This window comes from Chrysemys picta, chromosome 2 (assembly GCF_011386835.1).
Source record: "Chrysemys picta bellii isolate R12L10 chromosome 2, ASM1138683v2, whole genome shotgun sequence".
In the NCBI taxonomy this organism is placed as follows: domain Eukaryota; kingdom Metazoa; phylum Chordata; order Testudines; family Emydidae; genus Chrysemys; species Chrysemys picta.
In genome coordinates, this window is record NC_088792.1 from 48356191 (window position 1) to 48378445 (window position 22255).

The window sequence follows — 22255 nt, forward strand, 5'->3', positions numbered from 1 at the left end:
TTGAAAACACTGAAATGATTTTGCTGTATTACTCAGAGCTATATGGGCTGTAGCCCACGAAAGCTTATGCTCTAATAAATTTGTTAGTCTCTAAGGTGCCACAAGTACTCCTGTTCTTTTGGCGGATACAGACTAACACAGCTGCTACTCTGAAACCTATTAAAATAGTTGTAACTCCATAAATAGATGAGAGAGCGTATCTGGGCCTTCCAGCGTGAAAAGCCATGATCAGAAAAGCTTCAGTATTGGAACTACTGAGAAATACCTCAAATGTTTTACATTTGTGCTCTGCTTAACAAGGAATAATAAATGATTTCTGTGTCCCCACTTGCCACTTATTCTCGAGGCTTCCCCCAGGCTTTGCTGACTCAGATCACCTAACCTTCAACTTTCAGAATTCCTTCAGGCAACGGATTAAAAAAAATGTCTGCCAAGATAAAAAGATGTGGCTCCTTTGAACCGGCCTGCCACTCTCTGTTTCTGCTGGGCAAAAAGCAGATATTGTGTTTCCATGACACATCCACATTATGCTCAGCACAGTTTCAAACCAGCTATTATAACACAGCCCTTACAACCTCAAAGGCAGAGGGGCTTTTTCTGGATGGGTAAGGAAATAAAAGGTAGTAGCTCCCTTAAAGATCACCCTCCCTTGTGGATTGGGGTGGTGGTGGGGAGGCATTACCTGGGATGGTGGGGCTCCCATAAACCATTGACCCCCTGCACACCCGTGAGAGGGGATTTAAACCCGGTCTCTCCAGGTTAAGCACCTTCTCATGCCTGGATTAGCTCTATTTTAAAGAAAGATTAACTTTTCCCTAGAAACATGACAGACCTTTTTCTTAGGGTGTCTGAAATATACAGCACTGGAGAAGAATATTAAAAATCTGAAAAGTCTTATGTGCCCTCTGTCAGATCTCAGCATTATGACAGCAGAAATTTTTTTAGGCTGCTTTAATAAATCCGGTGCTGTGAGCTAAGTTCCCTCTAAGCTGCACGGCCGTGCAGCAGGCTATAAAGGTGTGACGAAGTTGGGGAATTTTCTAGTATTTTACATGAATAGTGTGTGTGCGTGCTTCAGTTTCCCTATGTGGTGCATGTTTAACAAGGTGGGAGAGGGTTTGTTGTTGCAGAGGACTAGGTGTGACTTTGCCTAGCACCTGGGATCCTGGACAATGGCCTGGAGATGAGGGATCCTAGCGACTGGTGACCTGGTGACCAAGAGGCCCAGCCCAGCTTGGAAGTCAGCCAGCTCTGGCCAGTGGAAGGACAATGGGGTGAGGAGAGAGGACCCCGGTTACCTGACCAACCAATTCCAGCCACAGGGGGGACATAGGATGGAGGAGAAAGGGCCCAGCAACCTGTTTACCTGGGATGGAAGACAAAGGACAGGGAGGAGTGGTGGGGACGGTGATATAGGATGCCTCAGCTGGAAGGAGGGGGCTGCTGGACTGGCAAGAGAGAGCAGCCAGAGCTCACCTGGATGCAGGAGAGACCTAGATGTACTGTGCTGAGGGATGCTAGGCCTGAGGGCCCGGAGAGTTTCCTGTGCTGCGTTCAGATGCTCAATAAACCCTTCTGTTTTACTCTGTCTGAGAGTCACTCTGGTCTAGAGATCAGGGTTGCATTATTCCCTCTGGGGGTGGAGGACCTGGGGGATACAGAGTGAATGGACTCCCTGAGGGGGCCCACAGCAAGAGACAGGAGTTCAGAGAGGTGCGATTCCAGAAGGCAGAGGGGCCTATGGCTTAACCTTTGAGAGAGAGTGGACTCCCAAGAAGGGCTGTCGCACTGAACGGGGTTCCTCCCAGGGACCATACAAAGCCGGAAGAGAGCACGAGTACTGTGTGTCCATGACAAAAGGGCCACGCAGGCGCGCAGCCACAGGGGTCTGGGGAGAGGAGAGAGGTAGGCAGGGAGGAGAGCAAGTTGGGGGCATGCAGGGCTGCCGCGGGGAGAGGCACCTCTCCCCGAGACCCAGAGCTGCTGCCGGTGGGGAGAAGTGCCTCTTCCTGGGAGCTGCTGCCGGCAGGCAGAGGACTGGGGGGAGTCCTCTGGCGCCAGCCCAGGTCAGCCTGCACCCCAAACTCCTCATCCTCGGCCCCAATCCACAGCCCGCACCCCAGCTGGAGCCCTCATCCCCCTACCCCAGTCCCAAGCCCCCTCCCACACCCTGAACCCCTCATTTCCGGCCCCCCACTAGAGCCCTCAGCCCCAGCTGGAGCCCTCACCCTCCCGCACCCTAACCCTCTGCCCCAGCCCTGAGACCTCCACTCCAAATCCCTCGGCCCCACCCCTGCCACATGTCACCTCCATAGTGGTGCACATAACAAAATTAATTCCGCACGTGGATATAAAAAATTAGCGGGAACATTGGCTGCGAGTGATTGTAAAGAGGAGATGCTCACTGAGTATTCTCATTCCAGGCAGGAAAATTTGTTACCACATCAAGCAGGGTGACTTGTTTTCACAAATGCTATATTACAAAACTGTCATGTGTAGTTTTCCATTTCCCATATGTGATTAGAGCAATTAAACTTAGAACAGAGATAGTAAGTTATGTTCTAGACAATTTTTAGGACACATACAGCAGCTTGGTATTGCTGAAATCCAATAACAGTTCTTAAAGGAGGTTTAGAACGAGATTTTAAGATTTTTAATTACTCTGAAACAGATCCATGTTCATTTATAGACATTTCCACAATGCTCATCACCATCGCATTTGATCTCTCAGAAAAATAATGTGGATGTCTGCAAGTAGATGTCAGACCCCAAGCCAATGAATGTTGAGTCTGTTGGGATGCTGACACAGTGCATCTGGCTGACAAATGGTGATGGGACTAATGTTTGGTTTGAATAAAAACTTTCCCAAAATTTCAGGGTGTTCAGGTCTGTTATACCAGTTTGAGTATCTTATGGTAATAGGACAGTGGAACTAATGGGTTCCCTGATGCATACACTCATGTCCTATGAACATTAATGGAAGTTACGGGGTTGGTTTTACTATATGGGCAGAACTTGTAGGTGCCTAGGGCGGCAAGACAGAGTGAGTGGGGAAAAAAACAAACAAAAAAGCCAACCTTGGGATTCCGAGCTGCAACGTCCTTGATTTGCCATCTCGTGCTCTGTGCTTCCCCTACTCAAGCATTCTATTCAGGTTCTTATCCCCCCAGCCTCTTCCCAGTTTAGCTCCCTACCTCTTTTCTCTTTTACCACAGCATCCAACAAAAAGGGTAATTCATCACTGGAACAATTTACCAAGGATAGTGGTGGATTCTCCATTACTGGTAATTTTCTATCTTGTAAAGATCTATCATGTTTCTAGGGAAAAGTAATTTTAAAATCAAGACAGGATATTTTTGTAAAAGCCAAGCTCTAGTTCAAACAGGAATTATTTTGGGGAAGTTCTGTGGCCTGTGTTATGCAGGAGGTTAGACAAGATGATCACAATGTTCCCTTCTGCCTCAGAATTTATGAAAACCAATGCTGAATTATTGACTTGGTCTCAGCACCCTGCCTAGGCTAGTCTCAAACTTAGTTATTTCATTTATACCACATATAATGCAGCACATTTAGCACAAGTAAAGTTAACTGCATAGAATAGAAGATTTGGTAATTTAAATAGCTTGGCCATGGTTTTCAAAAGGAATTAATGATTTTGGATGCTTCTGTTTTTAGATTGCCCAACCTGAGACACCTAGAAGGAGGTTGATTTTCAGAAAATGCTGAGCACTCACCCTCTGAAAATCAAGTCCCTTTAAGGGGTCTCAGGTGGGGCATCCAAAATCACTTGCTACCTTTGAAAACCTTGGCCAACCTATTTAAGATATAGAATCTTCTATGCAATGCAATTTTGCATAATTTCCGGGAAGAGTAACTAAACTGTTAACATAATATTCTTACCAATAAAGCCGCCATTACGGGTCCATGAACAATATAGAGCAAGTGAGTGTCAACGCTCATCCAGCAGCTGGGGGGAGAATATATCATTAACTCAAATACGTTTTTAGACATAGCTATAAAATGTGCTAAGTACCTTTAAAATATATATAATACTCACTTGTCATTGAAGTATTTGGCTCTTGCAACAGCATGAATAGATGCTGGCACTAAAGGAAACCCTACAATGATTAAAGGTATAAATCAGCCTTCATATTTTTTGGCATGCCGTTCATGTGACACTAAAAATAACATTTCTTCTTTTTAAAAATCACATATAAATGGGAATTCAAAGCTCTGACAAAAGAATTATAATTCCACCTGACTTCGGGTCATATGGCTTTCTTGGTTGTGAGATATAGAGGGAAATAATTGTGATACTGCTGTCAAAAGCGGCCATGGAGAGGTGTCATGCTACAATCTCAGCTCAAAGCTGCTGTCAGTCACTCCAGGCATGTTGAAATACCTGCAGGGAAAGGGGGAATGGCCAGATACACTGGGGAGGAGAGAGAGGGAGCATGCAGTTCTACATGAAGTATTCCCTTGGAAAGCAGGGTTCCTTGGTATGTAAATCTCCACTGAACAGAACAGCAGTAACTTATTCTGCATGCCAGGTGATGGAGCAATAAATGACAGTACAGCAACCAGGCTGCTTTTACTGAAGCTGAGGCTCAGGCCCTAGAAAATGTATAGAGTGGAGCCGGAGTCTTACAAGTGGATGAGATCTTGGAGTGTTTACTCTGCTAATTCTGCAGATTTCTAGCCACAGTACATTCAGATGGCCCTACTTCACGTCTATCATTAGTAGGGAGGGTATGCTAGAAATCCCGACTCCTCCTATCTCCATATCAGCTCATGTAAGTCCTCTTTGGACGTGAAAGGGGAGGATACCACACTGACAGACTGCTGTAGGGGGCCCATTTTTCTTGTTATGCCAATCCTGCATAAGGGAACCATTTGTCCTGGGCTGAAGGCGTGGAAACCTGTCATGCTCTATTCTCCTCCTAGACCGAAGGAGCAGGCTTGATCTGGGGGGGCGGAAGGGGGGATGTCTTGAGAATCCTGCATCCAAACCCTTGAATCTCCAGACATCCACGCCACAGTAGTTTCCCACCCCCACCATTAACAGCGTGGTGATTCAGTAATCAAGCCTTTCCCTCTGCTTGCATGTTACTTCCCATCCCAACAGGCTAAGAACCATGAAAAGGGAGGTTGTGCTAAAATGATAGCATTAATTTATACATTATTTTACTTCGGAAACTGTGATGGACCTGGTAAGCAGGAAACGACCTTATCTAACAACACTGCACAACCCCTTCCCTTGACCATGTGTGTGGAGGGAGCCCAGAAACATGAAAAGACCCTGACCTGGGATGTGTCCTGGTTCTTGGGATTACGGCAATGGCATGTCAAGCCAGGAGCAGCAAGGAAGCTGGTTGCATGGAGAAACCACCAGGAACTGTGTAGCTCAGGTGTGACTGCTGTGTGCATGTCTGTGTGGGACTTGAGAGGAAGCAGCAGAGACTGGGCAGGAAGCCAGTACAGAGGGGCCCCAATGAAAGAGATACCACTAAGTGATCCTGGCTTGGAAACCTGCAAGTTCCTATTTGCTTTGAATAGAAGACTGGGCTGAAGAGGGCACCCCAGGCACTAAGCCTGAAGACTCTGAACTTTCTACTGGACTGCCCCAGCAGCCCAAATAAGAACTGCTATTGTTTACTTTGAGTTGTAAGTGTTTAAGCCTCCATATCGAGGGTATTTGCAACCTCTGCTTTTCTTGCCATCCCTAGGAAAATTCTCTCTTTAGCTAAGTGTCTGAGTGGTTATTGGAATCCATCTGTACTAGTTCTTAGGGGGCAAGTGACTGAATCACCATCAGTGCTTGCCTCTGAGTTACACTGGCACCCCACTAATACCTTAGAAGTAGTGAACCAGTCATCAAGGGTTTAACTAGGTCAGTCAGAGTATTATGGGTTGAGTGGACTTGTAGGCTCTAAAGTTTTACATTATTGGTTATTGAGTGCAGTTATGTAAAAAAAAATCTACATTTGTAAGTTGCACTTTCACAATAAAGAGATTGCACTACAGTACTGGTATGAGGTGAATTGAAAAATACTATTTCTTTTGTTTGTCATTTTTACGTGCAAATATTTGTAATCAAAACTAATATAAAGTGAGCACTGTACACTTTGTATTCTGTATTGTAATTGAAACCAATATATTTGAAAATGTAGAAAAATATCCAAAAATAGTTAATAAATGTCAATTGGCATTCTATTGATTAACAGTGTGATTAAAACTGCGATTAATTGTGATTATTTTTTAATCACGATTAATTTTTCAGAGTTAATCACGTGATTTAACTGCGATTAATCGACAGCCCTAAAATTAATACATTTCAAAGTGAACTAGTTGAAAAACAGTTTTATTGCTTTCTATAGTAGGAGGAATGTAGCTCTTTGGATTGCTTGCTTTGGGTGTCAGTGACCTCACCAGTGCTTTTAGGAGAACACAGAGACCTGAACTCAGGCCTTTGTTCAGTTCACCTTCAAAGAATGCTCATGGCCAGAAAAGTTACTATGTGAATATGATGTCACTTTGGTCACTGTATTAGCTCCCTGGGGGTCTTCAAGAGATATCCACTTACTCAGCTGCCAAAATAATTTTTCACTACAGTTAGGACTGCAGAGTCAATGCAGCTACTGAAGAGCAAACTAGATCTTTTTTTGTTTCACGCATCACTAACAACATTATTAGTGATGTTCCAGTTGCAGAATCTTTTTAAAGACAATGATGCACTAGAAGAAGCAGGAAGAACATAGCTCTAGATCCCATTTCTATGGAGCCACTTAGTAATACCAAAATTTACATTTTCAGGTAAACCCCTGGTTTTATAGGTGCAGTGCTACACACAGTGAGAGTGGTGTTTTGTTATTCTGTTAGGTGCATATGCACAGAGAATTTGGCTCTACACATTCAAATGTACATCTTAAGGTCACAGTCGAAATTCATTAGTAAATTACAGTTCAGCAAGCTCATATTTATCTAGCTTTAATTTCCAATGTTACTCTCCAAATTTAGACCTAATTGTGATCTGCCCTTGTGCAGTTCCACAAAGTTTGGAGGGGTGAACCAGCAACAGTGAATAAAGACTGCTTGGTCTTTACTTCTTCCAGGAAGCAAAACACACAGAGAGGGACAGAAGGAGATGAGACCATGATTCAAATCTCTCTTTCCCCAGACCTGGGCATGGAGCTGGGCTGGTGCACCAGAAAGAGAAGGGGCAATCTGTACCATCCTTATAGATGAAACAGAGCGTACACCCCTTGGGCTGACTAAGAAGCCCTGCAGGAGACGGTGCATCCTTAGGCACCAGGCACACCTCTCTTGGTCATTCCTCAGAGTGGTGCAGCTATGTGCTGTCCCCTATATTGGGCTGTGTGAAAAATCACAAATTATAGCCTCTAGGAAGCATCTGAAAGTAGCCAACCAGTGATAAATATGACAAATCCCTACAAGCGAGGCCTGTTCCTGCTACGACACAAAATGGAGTTTGGCTTGAGTGCACTTCTAGTTATATTGTGAAAGAATCTGTTTCAGCACAGCCCTAACCAATGATCCCCCGTTGAATTAAATGCAGTTCACGCTGTTTGAAATAGGAAAACAGAGTGTAACTGAGTGCATTTGAAACTATTTCTCCTATCCAGTGATTTAGGGGTAATTTACTAAAACTCTGAAATAATATCAGGTAAAGAAAGGGACCTCAGAAGGCAATATTGCTCAAACAAATCATGCTAGAAATACACAGTTGCCTCAAAGTCAGCATATTACAGAACCCATCCAAAGATTGTAATTACCTCTGCACGGGGAAGCATGGGAAACTTTCTCAGATATTTTCTTTTCTTTAAAAGTTATGTTTTACCATTGCTTTAGTGAGTCTGGTAAATAAACCCAGCTCACCTAGTGCTGAAATTGACAGCTCTGAAATTAAATTATTATTATATTTATATAGTGTTGTACATATACAGTGTTTTCAAACACAGATAAGTCCCATTCACTAGCCATGAAACGAGAATTTACACAACATTTTACTCTGTAAACTAAGGGCCAGTGCCATGGTGGCATGTCTTATAGTGCAGTCATGCCCTAGAACGTCCAGCCAACTTTTGTACTTTCTAAGTGGTTACTCCCTTTTAATGTGCAGAAATGAAATATTTAAACGTGACCCCAAAATAAATGTATTCGTTTCACTGTTCTCCTGTTTGGGCCTGATCCACCACAATAAATCTGAACTCTGAACTGTGGAGCCTTCATAAGGCCGATGTGCTTGCTCTGGTGCAGGCTGAGCTATTCAACTGACAGAGACGCTGCACATACCTTTCCCCAATTATGAAGTTGTCCAGGGACAAAAAACTTCCCGCTGTTTAGGGCTCATAACGATCCATGCATTTTTAAATCCTAGAGTATGTAAAATCCTCCCTTCCCATGAACGTTGCTAATCTCACAAGAAAGGGAGAGACGATTTCTATCTAATCTGGAATTTATAGGAAGGAGATGTTCTCTGGGGCTTAAACTGGGAGAAGCTTTTAAGTGCTGTTTAATCTTATGGTCTCTGATCAGTGGTGATCCATGGAATACTGAGTCCCATATAGCTCAGGAGCTGAGGAGGTTGCCACACTCTTAAGAAGCAATCCCTCCCAGTGAAAGGGGCGAAGCATTGCATTGCTGTTGCTTTCTATAAAGGAATCATAGAATCATAGAAGATTAGGGTTGGAAGAGACCTCAGGACCAACCCCAATTAAATCAACCTGTCATGGGAGAAGTGGTTGGGGAGGAATTAAGCAACAGATGCAGGTTCAAGCCAGTTCTCATTTTTGTCTCATCTAGTTTATACCTAAGCCCACAATTTTTTTTCCTGGTGAGGTTTGGTTTCTTCCTATCATAAATGAAAAGAAGCTCAGCAGACATGAAACCTGCAGAGAGGGTGCTGGACAGCACAGGGTAAATTCTGTCGGCTGCAGCTTAGGTTTGAAATAGATAGATATGGGCAAAGAATCCTGAAATGGATATAAATGAGAAAAAGGACAAAGATCGCTTCCCAGATGTGTTCGTGAGTTTTGTGATATGGGCTAGGCACTCATTCACTGGGAATTGGAATGAGACCAGAAATTCATTATCTGTAGCCCGCTAAAGAAAGTATTGATGGTAAGGGCCTTCTGTCACCACTTACCTGGGCTGGATTTATAGCAAATAATTTTAAAGTGAAAGAGTCTGCATCCCATTGTAAGGGACTGGCTGTGTGTATGTGCACGTGTTGTCTTTTACTGGCCAAACAACAGAGGAGAATGAGGGCTACCCCTTGGGCTATTATTACTCCCAACCAAGGGACATCTTTTGCGGACACAATAGATATCTGGTGCTGAATATGCAGATATTCTGCATATCTGGTGCTGAAGGAGCAGAATTCTAGACCTGGCTCCCTAGGTTGTGTGCATGTGATTTACACTGTCGTTGCATCCGTTCTCTGCAGCACATGGATTTGTAACGTCAGTTACAGGGAGTTGTGGATGTTTACTTACTTATCTGTACATTGCTCTGAGATACTTAGATAAATTACCTTATACGTTTGGGGTTAGAAATTTACGTTCAACACTTGGCCATTTCTTCCAAGACTACCATCATCAAGGATACCAACTACTATTAACTTTCACAGACATGTGTGTATTAATTACAAGGAGTGCACACATTGTCCTGTGCAAATAAATGAAATCCAGTTCGAATTTAAAATCCCAAGAGATCAAACTTAGGTCCTAATACACACCCATGAATAAAGCTAGTAATGTGTGCAAGTGGTGGCAGGATCAGGTCCCTAGTGTATAAAAGTGCCATAAACATTGGAAAGAAGTGACCGAGAAGATATGAATTATAAAATACATACCCCAGCCCAAGAGGTAATACCAGTGCAAACGCTGCTCTTCAGCAAATACTGCCACCACAATTAGAGTGTGAAGATATATGCCTTCGCAGAGCATCCAGAAGTAGTTACAACCCAGCATGTACTGGTGAAAAAACTGCAGCACCTTGCAGCTTACCTGTCAGACAAATTGGAGAGTAGTAAACTGCAGATCTGGGCAGACAATGGTTTACAAATTGTAACCAAGCAGGCAAACAAAATACCAGTGCTAAGCTTCAAGACAACCTTTCCTAGCATTTGCTAGATTTCTTCAGCGAATGTCATTGGCAGGGCTATAACATATTGATAAATCAGAAAAATGGAGTCAAGGTCTCTCATAACTGATAAAAATCAGGTGCCAGCAACAAAATTCAAGAAAGCATGATCTGGTAAAACCACACTTCAAAACATTTTTAGTCTATGAGTTTTAGAATTGAAGTCTGGGCTTTTTAGAAAAAGCTGTTTACAAGTTCTGTGCAGAAGAGATAACAACTGAGTCCGCCAAAATGTCTAATTCAGCTGTTTTCTTTTACATTTATTCAAATCATTACAAGCTATAAACAGCTCTCCTGTTTGATTTTATATCTAATAATCCCCAAAAATGTATACAGGGAATGGACCATATTTACAGGTGTGTCTACACTTAGAACGCTACAGCGGCACAGCTGTGTGCTTCAGTGTAGACACTACCTACTCTGAGAGGAAGGGTTTTTCTGTCGGCATAGATCTTCCACCTCTCTGAGAGGCAGTAGTTAGGATGAAAGAAGAATTCTTCCATCAACTTAGCGCTATCTATATGGGGATGTAGGTTGGCTTAACACCATTCAGGGGTGTGGATTTTTCACATCCCTCACTGATATAGTTAAACTGACCTAATTTGCTAGTGTAAATCACACCTAGAGCTCTTATTCACTGCTACTGAGGATGAACTGCTATTGGAGTCAGTGGGAATTTCTCCTGGTTAATGTCCCATGAATGCTGATGAGGGCCTCTAAAGGCATATGCAGCGTTACTGTACTTTCCACTGCTCTTACGGAAGCAAAAAACAAGAGGAAAAAAGGAGGAGAGGTGTTAACAAAGGGCCAGACAGTGCCCAGCTTCTGTGCCACTTTTCAAAAAAGGAAGGTGTGAGGATTCGCTCACCTTGGTGACCTCTGGGAGAGGTTAAGCATAACTGCAATCCTTGCACTCGCTTGCGCACAAGCCCTGCATAAGGTCATTGCTACTAGAAAGCTGAAATGGGGCCACGGCCATTGGCTCACAGGTTTTGGAGGGAAACCTGACAAGTCCAGTTGTCTACCATTTTCTGCCTACCTGCCAAAGTTCCAATGGTGCGGAGCAACTCTGTATCTCTCCCTAAATGAGGTAGAATCAATAAAGCACAGTCAAGCTGAGAGGATTGAGCAGGACAAGGCCAGTTGCCTTTACAGGTCAAGATTTCAAGTTCTCTGCAAATCATATCTTATTGCCACTGGGTATGAGGAGAATTCTGTCTGTATACAGAGGGGCTCCTTGCATCCCAACATGTAAGGGGGTTTTGAGGATGTGATAGGCTAGGCTGTTGCTGCGGTGTCTGCCAGAATCCATTGGCTTGTGGCAGGGAAGCACAGGAGCCTCAGAACACCAAGGCTGCAGTAGTGACTGTGGAGTGACAACTGCCATTCTGTAGCTGAAGGAGCAGATTCCTTCCCATTGACTTCTGTCGAGCTCCCCAGGGCACAGCCTGATTACTTGGGCTGTGAGGCGGGTTTAGGCTTGATTTGCCTCTTTAGCATCAAAGTTCGCTTTTGCGAACAGGGGCTGCTAACAGGGAGTTTCGCAAGGGAGTTCTCCAGGTGAAGGAGGAGCAAATACAGCACCCTTGGGGTAAGTGACTGTCTGAGGGGTGTGTTTGTTTGTGTTTGGGGGGTTACTTGCTGTGTGCTGAGTTTGTGTTTGTCAGTCTGTTTGGTTGTTTGAAGGACCGTGTGCTGTGGCTGGCAGTTGGAAGCTGTGAGCTTCAAAGGAAGGTCTGAAAGCTAGAAGCCTCTGGTAATTGGCTGAGCCTTAATCAGGGGGCAGGGCATTCACACAGGCCAGGGATTTATAAAGCAGCGCACAAGTAACCAGGGAGCTTTTGCGAACAGGGGCTGCTAACAGGGAGTTTCGCAAGGGAGTTTGGAAGGGGAGTGGGAAGGGAGCGGGGGTCCCTTTATTCCCCTTAAAACCTATAAACCAAACTACATTCAAAACTTCTTGCTTAAACGACCCTTTCATTAACTAGGAGACAATGCAGGCAGAAGCCCAGCTGCAGAGTGGGGGCTATCCAGTTCATTGCACTGAGTGCAGCATGTATGATTACCTGCCCTGTGGGCGGGTGGCGTATGTGTGCATTCGGTGCAAGGAGCTCCTGGCCCTCAGAGACCACGTACGGACTTTGGAGGCCAGGGTAGCGGAAATGGAGGAGCTAAGAGAGGCAGAGAGGTATGTTGATGAGGCTTTCCGGGACACTGTAGAATTGTCCCACCTCCGGTCAGACAGCCCCTGTGCTGTTGAGGAGGGTGAAAGGCCCAGGGAAGCAGAGCAGTCAATGGGAACAGAGGGAAACCTTCCCATAGTTGGGACCCTCCTTCCAGATGGTGCTGGTGTTGCCTCTCACACTGAGGTTACCTCTCCGGGGGAGGGAACTCCAGCTGCTAGGAAAAGGCAGGTGTTAGTAATGGGAGATTCGATCATTAGAAACGTAGATAGCTGGGTTTGTGATGTCCGGGAGAACCGCATGGTGACTTGCCTGCCTGGCGTGAAGGTTGCGGATCTCTCGAGGCATCTAGACAGCCTTATGTGTAGTGCTGGGGAGGAGCCGATGGTCGTGGTACATGTAGGTACCAATGACATAGGGAAGGGTAGGAGAGATGTCCTGGAGGCCAAATTTAGGCTGCTAGGGAAGAGACTGAAATCCAGGACCTCTATGGTGGCACTCTCAGAAATGCTCCCAGTTCCACGCGCAGCGCCAGGTAGGCAGGCAGAGCTTCAGAGTCTCAATGCGTGGATGAGACGATGGTGTAGAGAGGAGGGGTTTACATTCATTAGGAACTGGGGAAGTTTTTGGGATGGGGGGAGCCTATACAGGAGAGATGGGCTCCACTTAAACCAAAGTGGAACCAGACTGCTGGCACTAAACATGCAGAGCAGTTTTTAAACTAGGAGACGGGGGAAAGCCGACTGCTGCAGAGGAGCACGTGGATCAGACAGAGACTTCTCTTAGGGGAGAGTCTAATGATAGAGAATCTCCAGGTTATAGTCGGGAGCAGAGGATGGAAGAGGATAAAGTAGGGGCCAGATCAGATGATAAACATTCACATAAAAAAGAATCTGACGCATCAGAAAAGGGCAGACAAATAAACAGTGACACGTTTTTAAAGTGCTTGTACACAAATGCTAGAAGTCTAAATAATAAGATGGGTGAAATAGAGTGCCTTGTGATAAAGGAGGATATTGAATAGGCATCACAAAAACCTGGTGGACTGAGAGCAATCAATGGGACACAATTATTCCAGGGTACAAAATATATCGGAAGCACAGAACAGGTCGTGCGGGGGGGGGGGGGGGGGGAGGGGGGAGTGGCACTATATGTGAAAGAAAATGTACAATCAAATGAAGTAAAAATCTTAAGTGAATCCACATGTTCCATAGAATCTCTATGGATAGAAATTTCATGCTCTAATAAGGATATAACATTAGGGATCTATTATAGACCACCTGACCAGGACAGTGATAGTGATGATGAAATGCTAAGGGAAATTAGAGAGGCTATCAAAATTAAGAACTCAATAACAGTGCGGGATTTCAATTATCCCCATATTGACTGGGAACATTTCACTTCAGGACGAAATGCAGAGAAAATTTCTCGATACTTTAAATAACTGCTTCACGGAGCAGCTGGTATGGGAACCCACAAGGGGAGAGGCAACTCTAGATTTAGTCCTGAGTGGAGCGCAGGAGCTGGTCCAAGAGGTAACTATAACAAGGCCGCTTGGAAATAGTGACCATAATACAATAGTATTCAACATCCCTGTGGTGGGAAGAACATCTCAACAGCCCAACACTGTGGCATTTAATTTCAAAAGGGGGAACTATGCAAAAATGAGGGGGTTAGTTAAACAGAAGTTAAAAAGTACAGTGACTAAAGTGAAATCCCTGCAAGCTGCGTGGGCGCTTTTTAAAGACACCATAATAGAGGCCCAACTTCAAGGTATACCCCAAATTAAGAAACACAGTAAAAGAACTAAAAAAGAGCCACCGTGGCTTAACAACCATGTAAAAGAAGCAGTGAGAGATAAAAAGATTTCCTTTAAAAAGTGGAAGTCAAATCCTAGTGAGGCAAATAGAAAGGAGCATAAACACTGCCAAATCAAGTGCAAGAATGTAATAAGAAAAGCCAAAGAGGAGTTTGAAGAACGGCTAGCCAAAAACTCCAAAGGCGGAAATAAAATGTTTTTTAAGTACATCAGAAGCAGGAAGCCTGCTAAACAACCAGTGGGGCCCCTTGATGATTGAGATACAAAAGGAGCGCTTAAAGACGATAAAGTCATTGTGGAGAAACTAAATGGATTCTTTGCTTCAGTCTTCACGGCTGAGGATGTTAGGGAGATTCCCAAACCTGAGCCGGCTTTTGTAGGTGACATATCTGAGGAACTGTCACAGATTGAAGTGTCACTAGAGGAGGTTTTGGAATTAATGGATAAACTTAACATTAACAAGTCACTGGGACCAGATGGCATTCACCCAAGAGTTCTGAAAGAACTCAAATGTGAAGTTGCGGAACTATTAACTAAGGTTTGTAACCTGTCCTTTAAATTGGTTTCTGTACCCAATGACTGGAAGTTAGCTAATGTAACACCAATATTTAAAAAGGGCTCTAGAGGTGATCCCGGCAATTACAGACCAGTAAGTCTAACGTCGGTACCAGGCAAATTAGTTGAAACAATAGTTAAGAATAAAATTGTCAGACACATAGAAAAACAAACTGTTGAGCAATAGTCAACATGGTTTCTGTAAAGGGAAATCGTGTCTTACTAATCTATTAGAGTTCTTTGAAGGGGTCAACAAACATGTGGACAAGGGGGATCCAGTGGACATAGTGTACTTAGATTTCCAGAAAGCCTTTGACAAGGTCCCTCACCAAAGGCTCTTACGTAAATTAAGTTGTAATGGGATAAGAGGGAAGATCCTTTCATGGATTGAGAACTGGTTAAAAGACAGGGAAAAAGGGTAGGAACAAATGGTAAATTTTCAGAATGGAGAGGGGTAACTAGTGGTGTTCCCCAAGGGTCAGTCCTAGGACCAATCCTATTCAACTTATTCATAAATGATCTGGAGAAAGGGGTAAACAGTGAGGTGGCAAGTTTGCAGATTATACTAAACTGCTCAAGATAGTTAAGACCAAAGCAGACTGTGAAGAACTTCAAAAAGATCTCACAAAAACTAAGTGATTGGGCAACAAAATGGCAAATGAAATTTAATGTGGATAAATGTAAAGTAATGCACATTGGAAAAAATAACCCCAACTATACATACAATATGATGGGGGCTAATTTAGCTACAACAAGTCAGGAAAAAGATCTTGGAATCATCGTGGATAGTTCTCTGAAGCTGTCCATGCAGTGTGCAGAGGTGGTCAAAAAAGCAAACAGGATGTTAGGAATCATTAAAAAGGGGATAGAGAATAAGACTGAGAATATATTATTGCCCTTATATAAATCAATGGTACGCCCACATCTCGAATACTGTGTATAGATGTGGTCTCCTCATCTCAAAAAAGATATACTGGCACTAGAAAAGGTTCAGAGAGGGGCAATTAAAATGATTAGGGGTTTGGAACGGGTCCCATATGAGGAGCGATTAAAGAGGCTAGTACTCTTCAGCTTGGAAAAGAGGAGACTAAGGGGGGATATGATAGAGGTATATAAAATCATGAGTGATGTGGAGAAAGTGGATAAGGTTATTTACTTATTCCCATAATACAAGAACTATGGGTCACCAAATGAAATTAATAGGCAGCAGGTTTAAAACAAATACAAGCAAGTTCTTCTTCATGCAGTGCACAGTCAACTTGTGGAACTCCTTACCTGAGGAGGTTGTGAAGGCTAGGACTATAACAGCGTTTAAAAGAGAAATGGATAAATTCATGGAAGTTAAGTCCATTAATGGCTATTTTCCAGGATGGGTAAGGAATGGTGTTCCTAGCCTCTGTTTGTCAGAGGATGGAGATGGATGGCAGGAGAGAGATCACTTGATCATTGCCTGTTAGGTCCACTCCCTCTGAAGCACCTGGCATTGGCCACTGTCGGTAGACAGGATACTGGGCTAGATGGACCTTTGGTCTGACCCGGTACGGCCATTCTTATGTTCTTATGTTAAGTTCTTATGAGACATTTTTTTCTGTCACACAAGCAGAGTACTGTACATATTCTCTCTCTCTGGAGGACTCAGCCTACTCCTCCTTGCTAAAAAGGCTGGTTTTATCACTCCTTGAAACTGTCTTTTCTTGCTATAAAGCACACACATTTACTTCAGAGTGGTAGTCGTGTTACACACTTACTTGCGTTTCAATATCTGGGTGTGAATTTCAAGGCTTAGGAAAAAGAAGAGCTGACAGAATTAACTTGCAGGGCTGACTTTATTGTTATCATTTCTTTTTCCAGTCCTGACACAGGCAGACGAGGCAGTTCATCATTTTCCATGGTGCAGCTGAGTAGCTTTGACAAAGCGCGCAGACAGAGGAGTAGGGTGTAATACAAATGTTTTGTATGAAAAAAATAAAATCCTGTTTTTTATATTGGCAAATGTGCTCCTTATGGTGCTTAACTGCGTCTCATATTGTTTTTCACAAGTCTGGGTCAATATGTGCCATGCCTCAGCCCTTAGCATATGCCGAATATAGCCTGTCAGCCGGGGGGCCAACCTTTCTCCATTCACTTCTTATTGATTGCTCATCCGCTTGAGCATTGCCTTGGCTGACAGGCACACAGAGCTTTGCAAAGATTGCTGTTGAATCTTGTTGGCATTTTACCTGACATAAAGTAACTATGCCAAGGTCTAAAATGTCAGTGAACTTCTGTGGTGAACTCGTCATTATCTTGCAGACAGAGGGATCAAGACGAGCATATCTTACATCTGGCCAGTGACAGCCAAGCACTCCCTTAAGTGTTGGAAGGCACCAGCTTGGCACCTTCGGACACACGTTGTATCTAGCAGCTATTACAAATTATGGTAATTGTCTGAGAGTGCCGCCTTCGGGCACAGTGTCTGCTGTGTGAGTATTGAACTTCAGGGTGCTCCTGTCCCATGTTAAACACCAGACTTCATAAGGCCACTCCACTTGGTAGTCCTGATGAATCGATTGGCAGTGGCTGGGGTTTGGGAGAAGAAGAAATGATTGGCAGATGCTGCCTGATGCTTTCTGGTCAGCCACTGCCAAATCAACAAATTTGTATTTCCCATCTGAAACAGTAATGAATCTGGAGTTCATTGCACTGTGAATGGCAGCTGCAGTTGCATTTTTCCACCAGGTATATGTCCACACTTGTAGGGTAATTTGACCAAAACCAGTCATTGACATAATTTTCTCTTCACAGGTAAGATGTAACTCACACATAAGCACAGTGCAAGTTTCATGGACACTAACTGTATTTATTTCCCACGATGCAACACTTCCCAAGCTTCATTTTCTTTATATTTATTTCCAGTATCCCAAACAATTAAAGTTTGTAGCTTTCTAAATTAAATTCTGTACCTATCTGACAAGCTAATTCCCACACACCCATATCAATTTATGGCTTCTTTGAGGCACTTAGTCACTAGATATGCAATTGGTTTAAGGAAACTATCAGGCTAGGCATGAGGGATGAGTTTGATTACGGTGGATCACATCTCATTAATTTGAGACTAAATTCAAAAAGGTTGGCTTGAATGGTTTAAACCTGGCAATCCATCAAGATGGATCATGTTTAATGAACATTATTCAAAACATGGAGCAAATCAGTTTTTGCTTATGATGAACAAAACAGTACAGCATCTTTCATTTGTGTACAAGTGGTGTCATGGAATTTGTGTGTAACAGCTACAGTCACAAGCAGCATTTTTCTTAGTCCTTGTCAGTTCTATTAATGTGAAAGAAAAAAAATGAATGCTGAAGAAGAATTTACATTATATTGGCAGGCACAGTTACCAAGTCATTTGCCATATTATTAAAAAATGCTGACAAATATAGAAGCACTGTATCCGCACAGATTTGTCTGAGCTATGAAAAACCATGCCTGATCCAAACTAGGTTTCTGTAAAGTGCTTACGTTACTGTAACAATTATATTGAAACTGCAAAAAGTTAAAGGAACAACTCTTCCACCATTTACATGCCTGATAACTTTGACTTGCATAATTAATTTAAAAAAGTAATTTAATGTGGCTCTGTCACATGTTACACTCAAGTTACTTAGGCCAGGCCTACACTACAAACTGACATCGGCATCACTATGTCACTCAGGGGTGTGAAAAATCCACACCCCCGAGCGATGCAGTTATACCAACCTAACTCCTGATGTAGACAGCGCTGTGTTGATGGGAGATCTTCTCCTGTCAACACAGCTACCGCCTCTTGTGGAGGTGAATTCATTACACTGGTGGGAGGAGCTCTCCCCTTTCCATAGTAGCATCTTCAGTACAGTGGCACAACTTCACTGGTGCAGTTGTGCTGCTGCAGCATTTTAAGTGTAGACCTGCCCTTAGAGTATAAGCTTTTGGGGGCAAGGACTGTCTCCTTGTTATGAGTCTGTAAAAAGCCTAACACAATTGGGCCCTGGCTTCTAGGTGAAACCACAATAAAAATAATTCCAGCGATAACATAATTATTAATATTAATAATAATCATAAAAGTATTCTGCTATCTAAAACCCCCACATTTCTTTGAGACATTTCCAGCTACGATACATAACAGAAATAATGCAGGGGATGCAGAAACTGACCAGAACATCCCTACATGGGTAATTCATATATTTTCTCTTACACATATCTGTACAATCAGATTTTAGCAAGACAAGCCAGAGGCTGGATTTTGTGGTGCTCTCAAGGTCTACAGCCCCGATCCTGCCAGAAGATCCAGAGCAGAGCTCCATTCAGAGATTTCGTGGGGGTCCGCTCATGTGGATCGTCTTGCAGGACTCAGACAGAAGATATTGCATTAAACTGCAAGTTACATTTTATCTGTTCCTCTGTTAACACAAGGGCACTTGCTCATATATACTTGACTCTTCTCAGACAAGACTTTCCATACTACCTGATCACCTCTGAATAAAAAACACTATTCAAGAACTAACCATTAGTTATTATTACTATATTAGTCTCATAATCCATGAGAACTACACACAAATAGCATAACACCATAAAATATCATATAAAATGAATAAATTTGAAACTAGACAAATTTTTCATACCTTCTCAGTAGTTTGGATGAATGGGGCAAACTTTGGTCACAGCTTTGGACACACCTGAAGAAAGTCTCATTGATTTCCTGCCTTCCCTCCCTGAGAGCCATTCCCTACAGTGTTCAGGGGGTCAGGCTGACCTGGAGATCAGGCGTTTCTACATCCCTGAGCCAGCTTTGAATAATCTAGTTCTAAGGGTATTAGAGCAAGTGCTAACTGCACAGAATAAAACCTCTCACTTCTAATTCCCTCTCTGTTTATTTGTGATCACTCTGGGTGTGCACACAATTTAAGTTCAAACAATTTCAGAGAAACCGCTCTGTGACAATGAGCCAGACAAGGTTATTATTTTTATATTAAGCCATCTATGTGGGCCAGATTAAGTCAAAAACTGCCAAATTTGCCTCAATTTGTTTTAAAGAGAAATAAACATACTCGATCCTCACTCGGGGGTCAGTCAGTGCAGTTCCATTGACTTCACTAGAGCTCTCCTGATATAAACTAGCTGACAATCTGCCCCATTGCATAGTTGTACTGACTGCTGCAGTAGCTGTATGTGATTTATTATCTGCATTCAGTTTGAAGGCAATAAAATATTTTCTCAGACATTCTTATTTAGTATTAAAAGGGAGTGTGGTTGGGTTTCAACTACTGAGCTGCCTCATAATTTTTTCTGGTTATTAGATTATTATTCTAGGAAAGTATCCTTAAATTCCAAGTATCCATATTTTGGACAAATAAGCAGTAAAGGACTTTTCCAAAGTAATGTTATGCTAAGCAGTGTGACTCGAAAAAACCAGCTATCAGAACACATCATACCTGCTCATATGTCAGTACCTATTTTCAGAAGTTTATGACTCACCCATTAAAACATGTTCCAGTCAGAAATATGGCACACAGGCTCTCAGACTAAGATGGATGTTTTAATATACTTTTTTAAAATTTAAATTTAAAAAACAAAATGGACACAGCTCAGAGGTACACTGCATTCTGTGTAGCTCAGGGATATAGCATGTACAATTTTAAAAGGGTACAATTTTCAAAAGTACCTACATGATGTAGGATCCTCATTTTCAAAAATTACTTAGGAACTTACCCTAAGTCTCACTGAAAGTAGAATAGGAATTAAATTCCTAAGGGACATATGTGTAAAGGTTCCTAAAGGTGCAGGTTTTCAAAAGGCACCTAGGTGCCTAACTCCCATAGGTGCCTAAACACTTCTGAACATCCCACTAGGTGCTAGTTCCATAAAGAGAGTTAGGTGTCTAACTGCCATGTAGGTACCTAAATCCAAAATTTAGGTCTCTAAACCCCCACTCAGCTACCACATAACCTTTAGGTGCCTGAAGTCCCTAAGCACTCAGATTTCTGTGTTCAAGTCTCCATGGCACCTGAAAAGCTGTAAGTGGGCATGCACAAAGCCACCTCAATCCTGAAGCCTAGGTGGCTAGCTCCTGCCTAATTCCCAGTGGGATCCTCATACTAGGCATTCCCCCTCCCCCAAATCTCGCCTATGGGGCCCAATCCAGTGCTGCACTCAGAAGCTGCCTAATAGGTCTTCGCACAAAACACTGGTGGGGGTGCCCCAACATTATAACCTTTAGCCCAGTGGTTAAAGCACTCACCCATGAAGACCAGGGTTCCAATAATCAATGATCAAGAATTGATCATCAATAATTAATCAATAACCAAAATTTAATATGGTTTGAAATGATCAAATAATTAGAACTTGGCTAAGTCAGAGTGACTGAATGTATTAGAAAGTTAGAGATCAGAACAGTGCCTAACAGATATAGGCCTCATGGTTACCAAAATCTGGAGAACCAGCCCCCCAGTGATGACAAGATGATCCCAGTCATGGTTCTGAAAATGGTATACAAATTGACATTCTTATAGCCCCCCTTTTTACAGTTTGGGTCTATTATTTCCTCATTTATTCAGACAGATACATTATATTTTTAGCACATTTTCTGATAATTTCAGACATCTGTTATTTACTTAGATCTTTGTGGTAAGTCCATCAAATTTTGCTAACTTAAGCATCTGTTCCTGCATCTTAGGACATAGCTAAAAATAATATTCCTTGCTTAACATTTCTTGTGCTGATAAGTTTTAGCAGGCTAGCATTTAGCTCTTCTTAACATGACTCCTAAAGCATCATAGAATCATAGGACTGGAAGGGACCTTGAGAGCCCTAATCCTGGTCATCTAGTCCAGTCCCCTGCACTCATGGCAGGACTACGTATTATCTAGACCAGGTGTTTGTCTAACCTGCTCTTAAAAATCTCCTGTCTCTAGCTCTGCTGCTCCTTTTATATGGACATCCTGGGCTCTATCTGGCTGCTCCCTACAGCCTCTCTAGGCTGCTCGGAGGACTTAGCACCATTGCTCCTTTCTTGGGGTAGCTGTGGCAGGACCCTAAGGCCTCGAACAGGGGGCCTTTGAACCTAATCCACCCCATCACAGACACTCATTGAAAGAAATCTTGGAAAGGAACATAGGACTGGAATGGGGATCCTGGGCCATCAAATCCAGTCCCTGCTATTGATGACTATACCATCATATAATCCCATTAATAAATGTATCAAGCTCCATTTTAAAAGGAGCCACACTCTTCCTGTGGAAAGGCTGTTCCAGAACCTCATTCCTCTGATGGTTAGAAACCTTCTAATTTCTAGCTTAAATTTATTCTTGGCCAATTTATACCTTTTTGATCTTGTTCTAACATTGTCCTTTAGCTCAGTGGTTCTCAAACTAGGGCCGCCACTTGTTCAGGGAAAGCCCCTGGCGAGCCGGGCTGGTTTACCTGCCGCGTCCACAAGTTTGGCCGATCGCAGCTCCCAGTGGCCGCAGTTGGGAGCTGCGATCGGCCAAACCTGCAGACGCGGCAGGTAAACAAAGTGGCC

The 22255-nt window shown here is 43.2% G+C and overlaps 1 protein-coding gene across 2 annotated transcripts in view; it reads right to left on the minus strand.

Moving 5' to 3' along the window:
• Nucleotides 1-22255, minus strand: part of CALCR (calcitonin receptor) — a 241571-nt gene that overhangs the window by 29977 nt on the left and 189339 nt on the right. For both annotated transcript variants that reach the window (XM_005308550.5, XM_005308549.5), the window contains 3 exons: nucleotides 9875-10028; nucleotides 4058-4118; nucleotides 3901-3967 (listed from right to left, as the gene is read on the minus strand). In XM_005308550.5, coding sequence (XP_005308607.1) covers nucleotides 3901-3967; nucleotides 4058-4118; nucleotides 9875-10028 — 282 coding nt within the window. The remainder of the gene's footprint in view (nucleotides 1-3900; nucleotides 3968-4057; nucleotides 4119-9874; nucleotides 10029-22255) is intronic.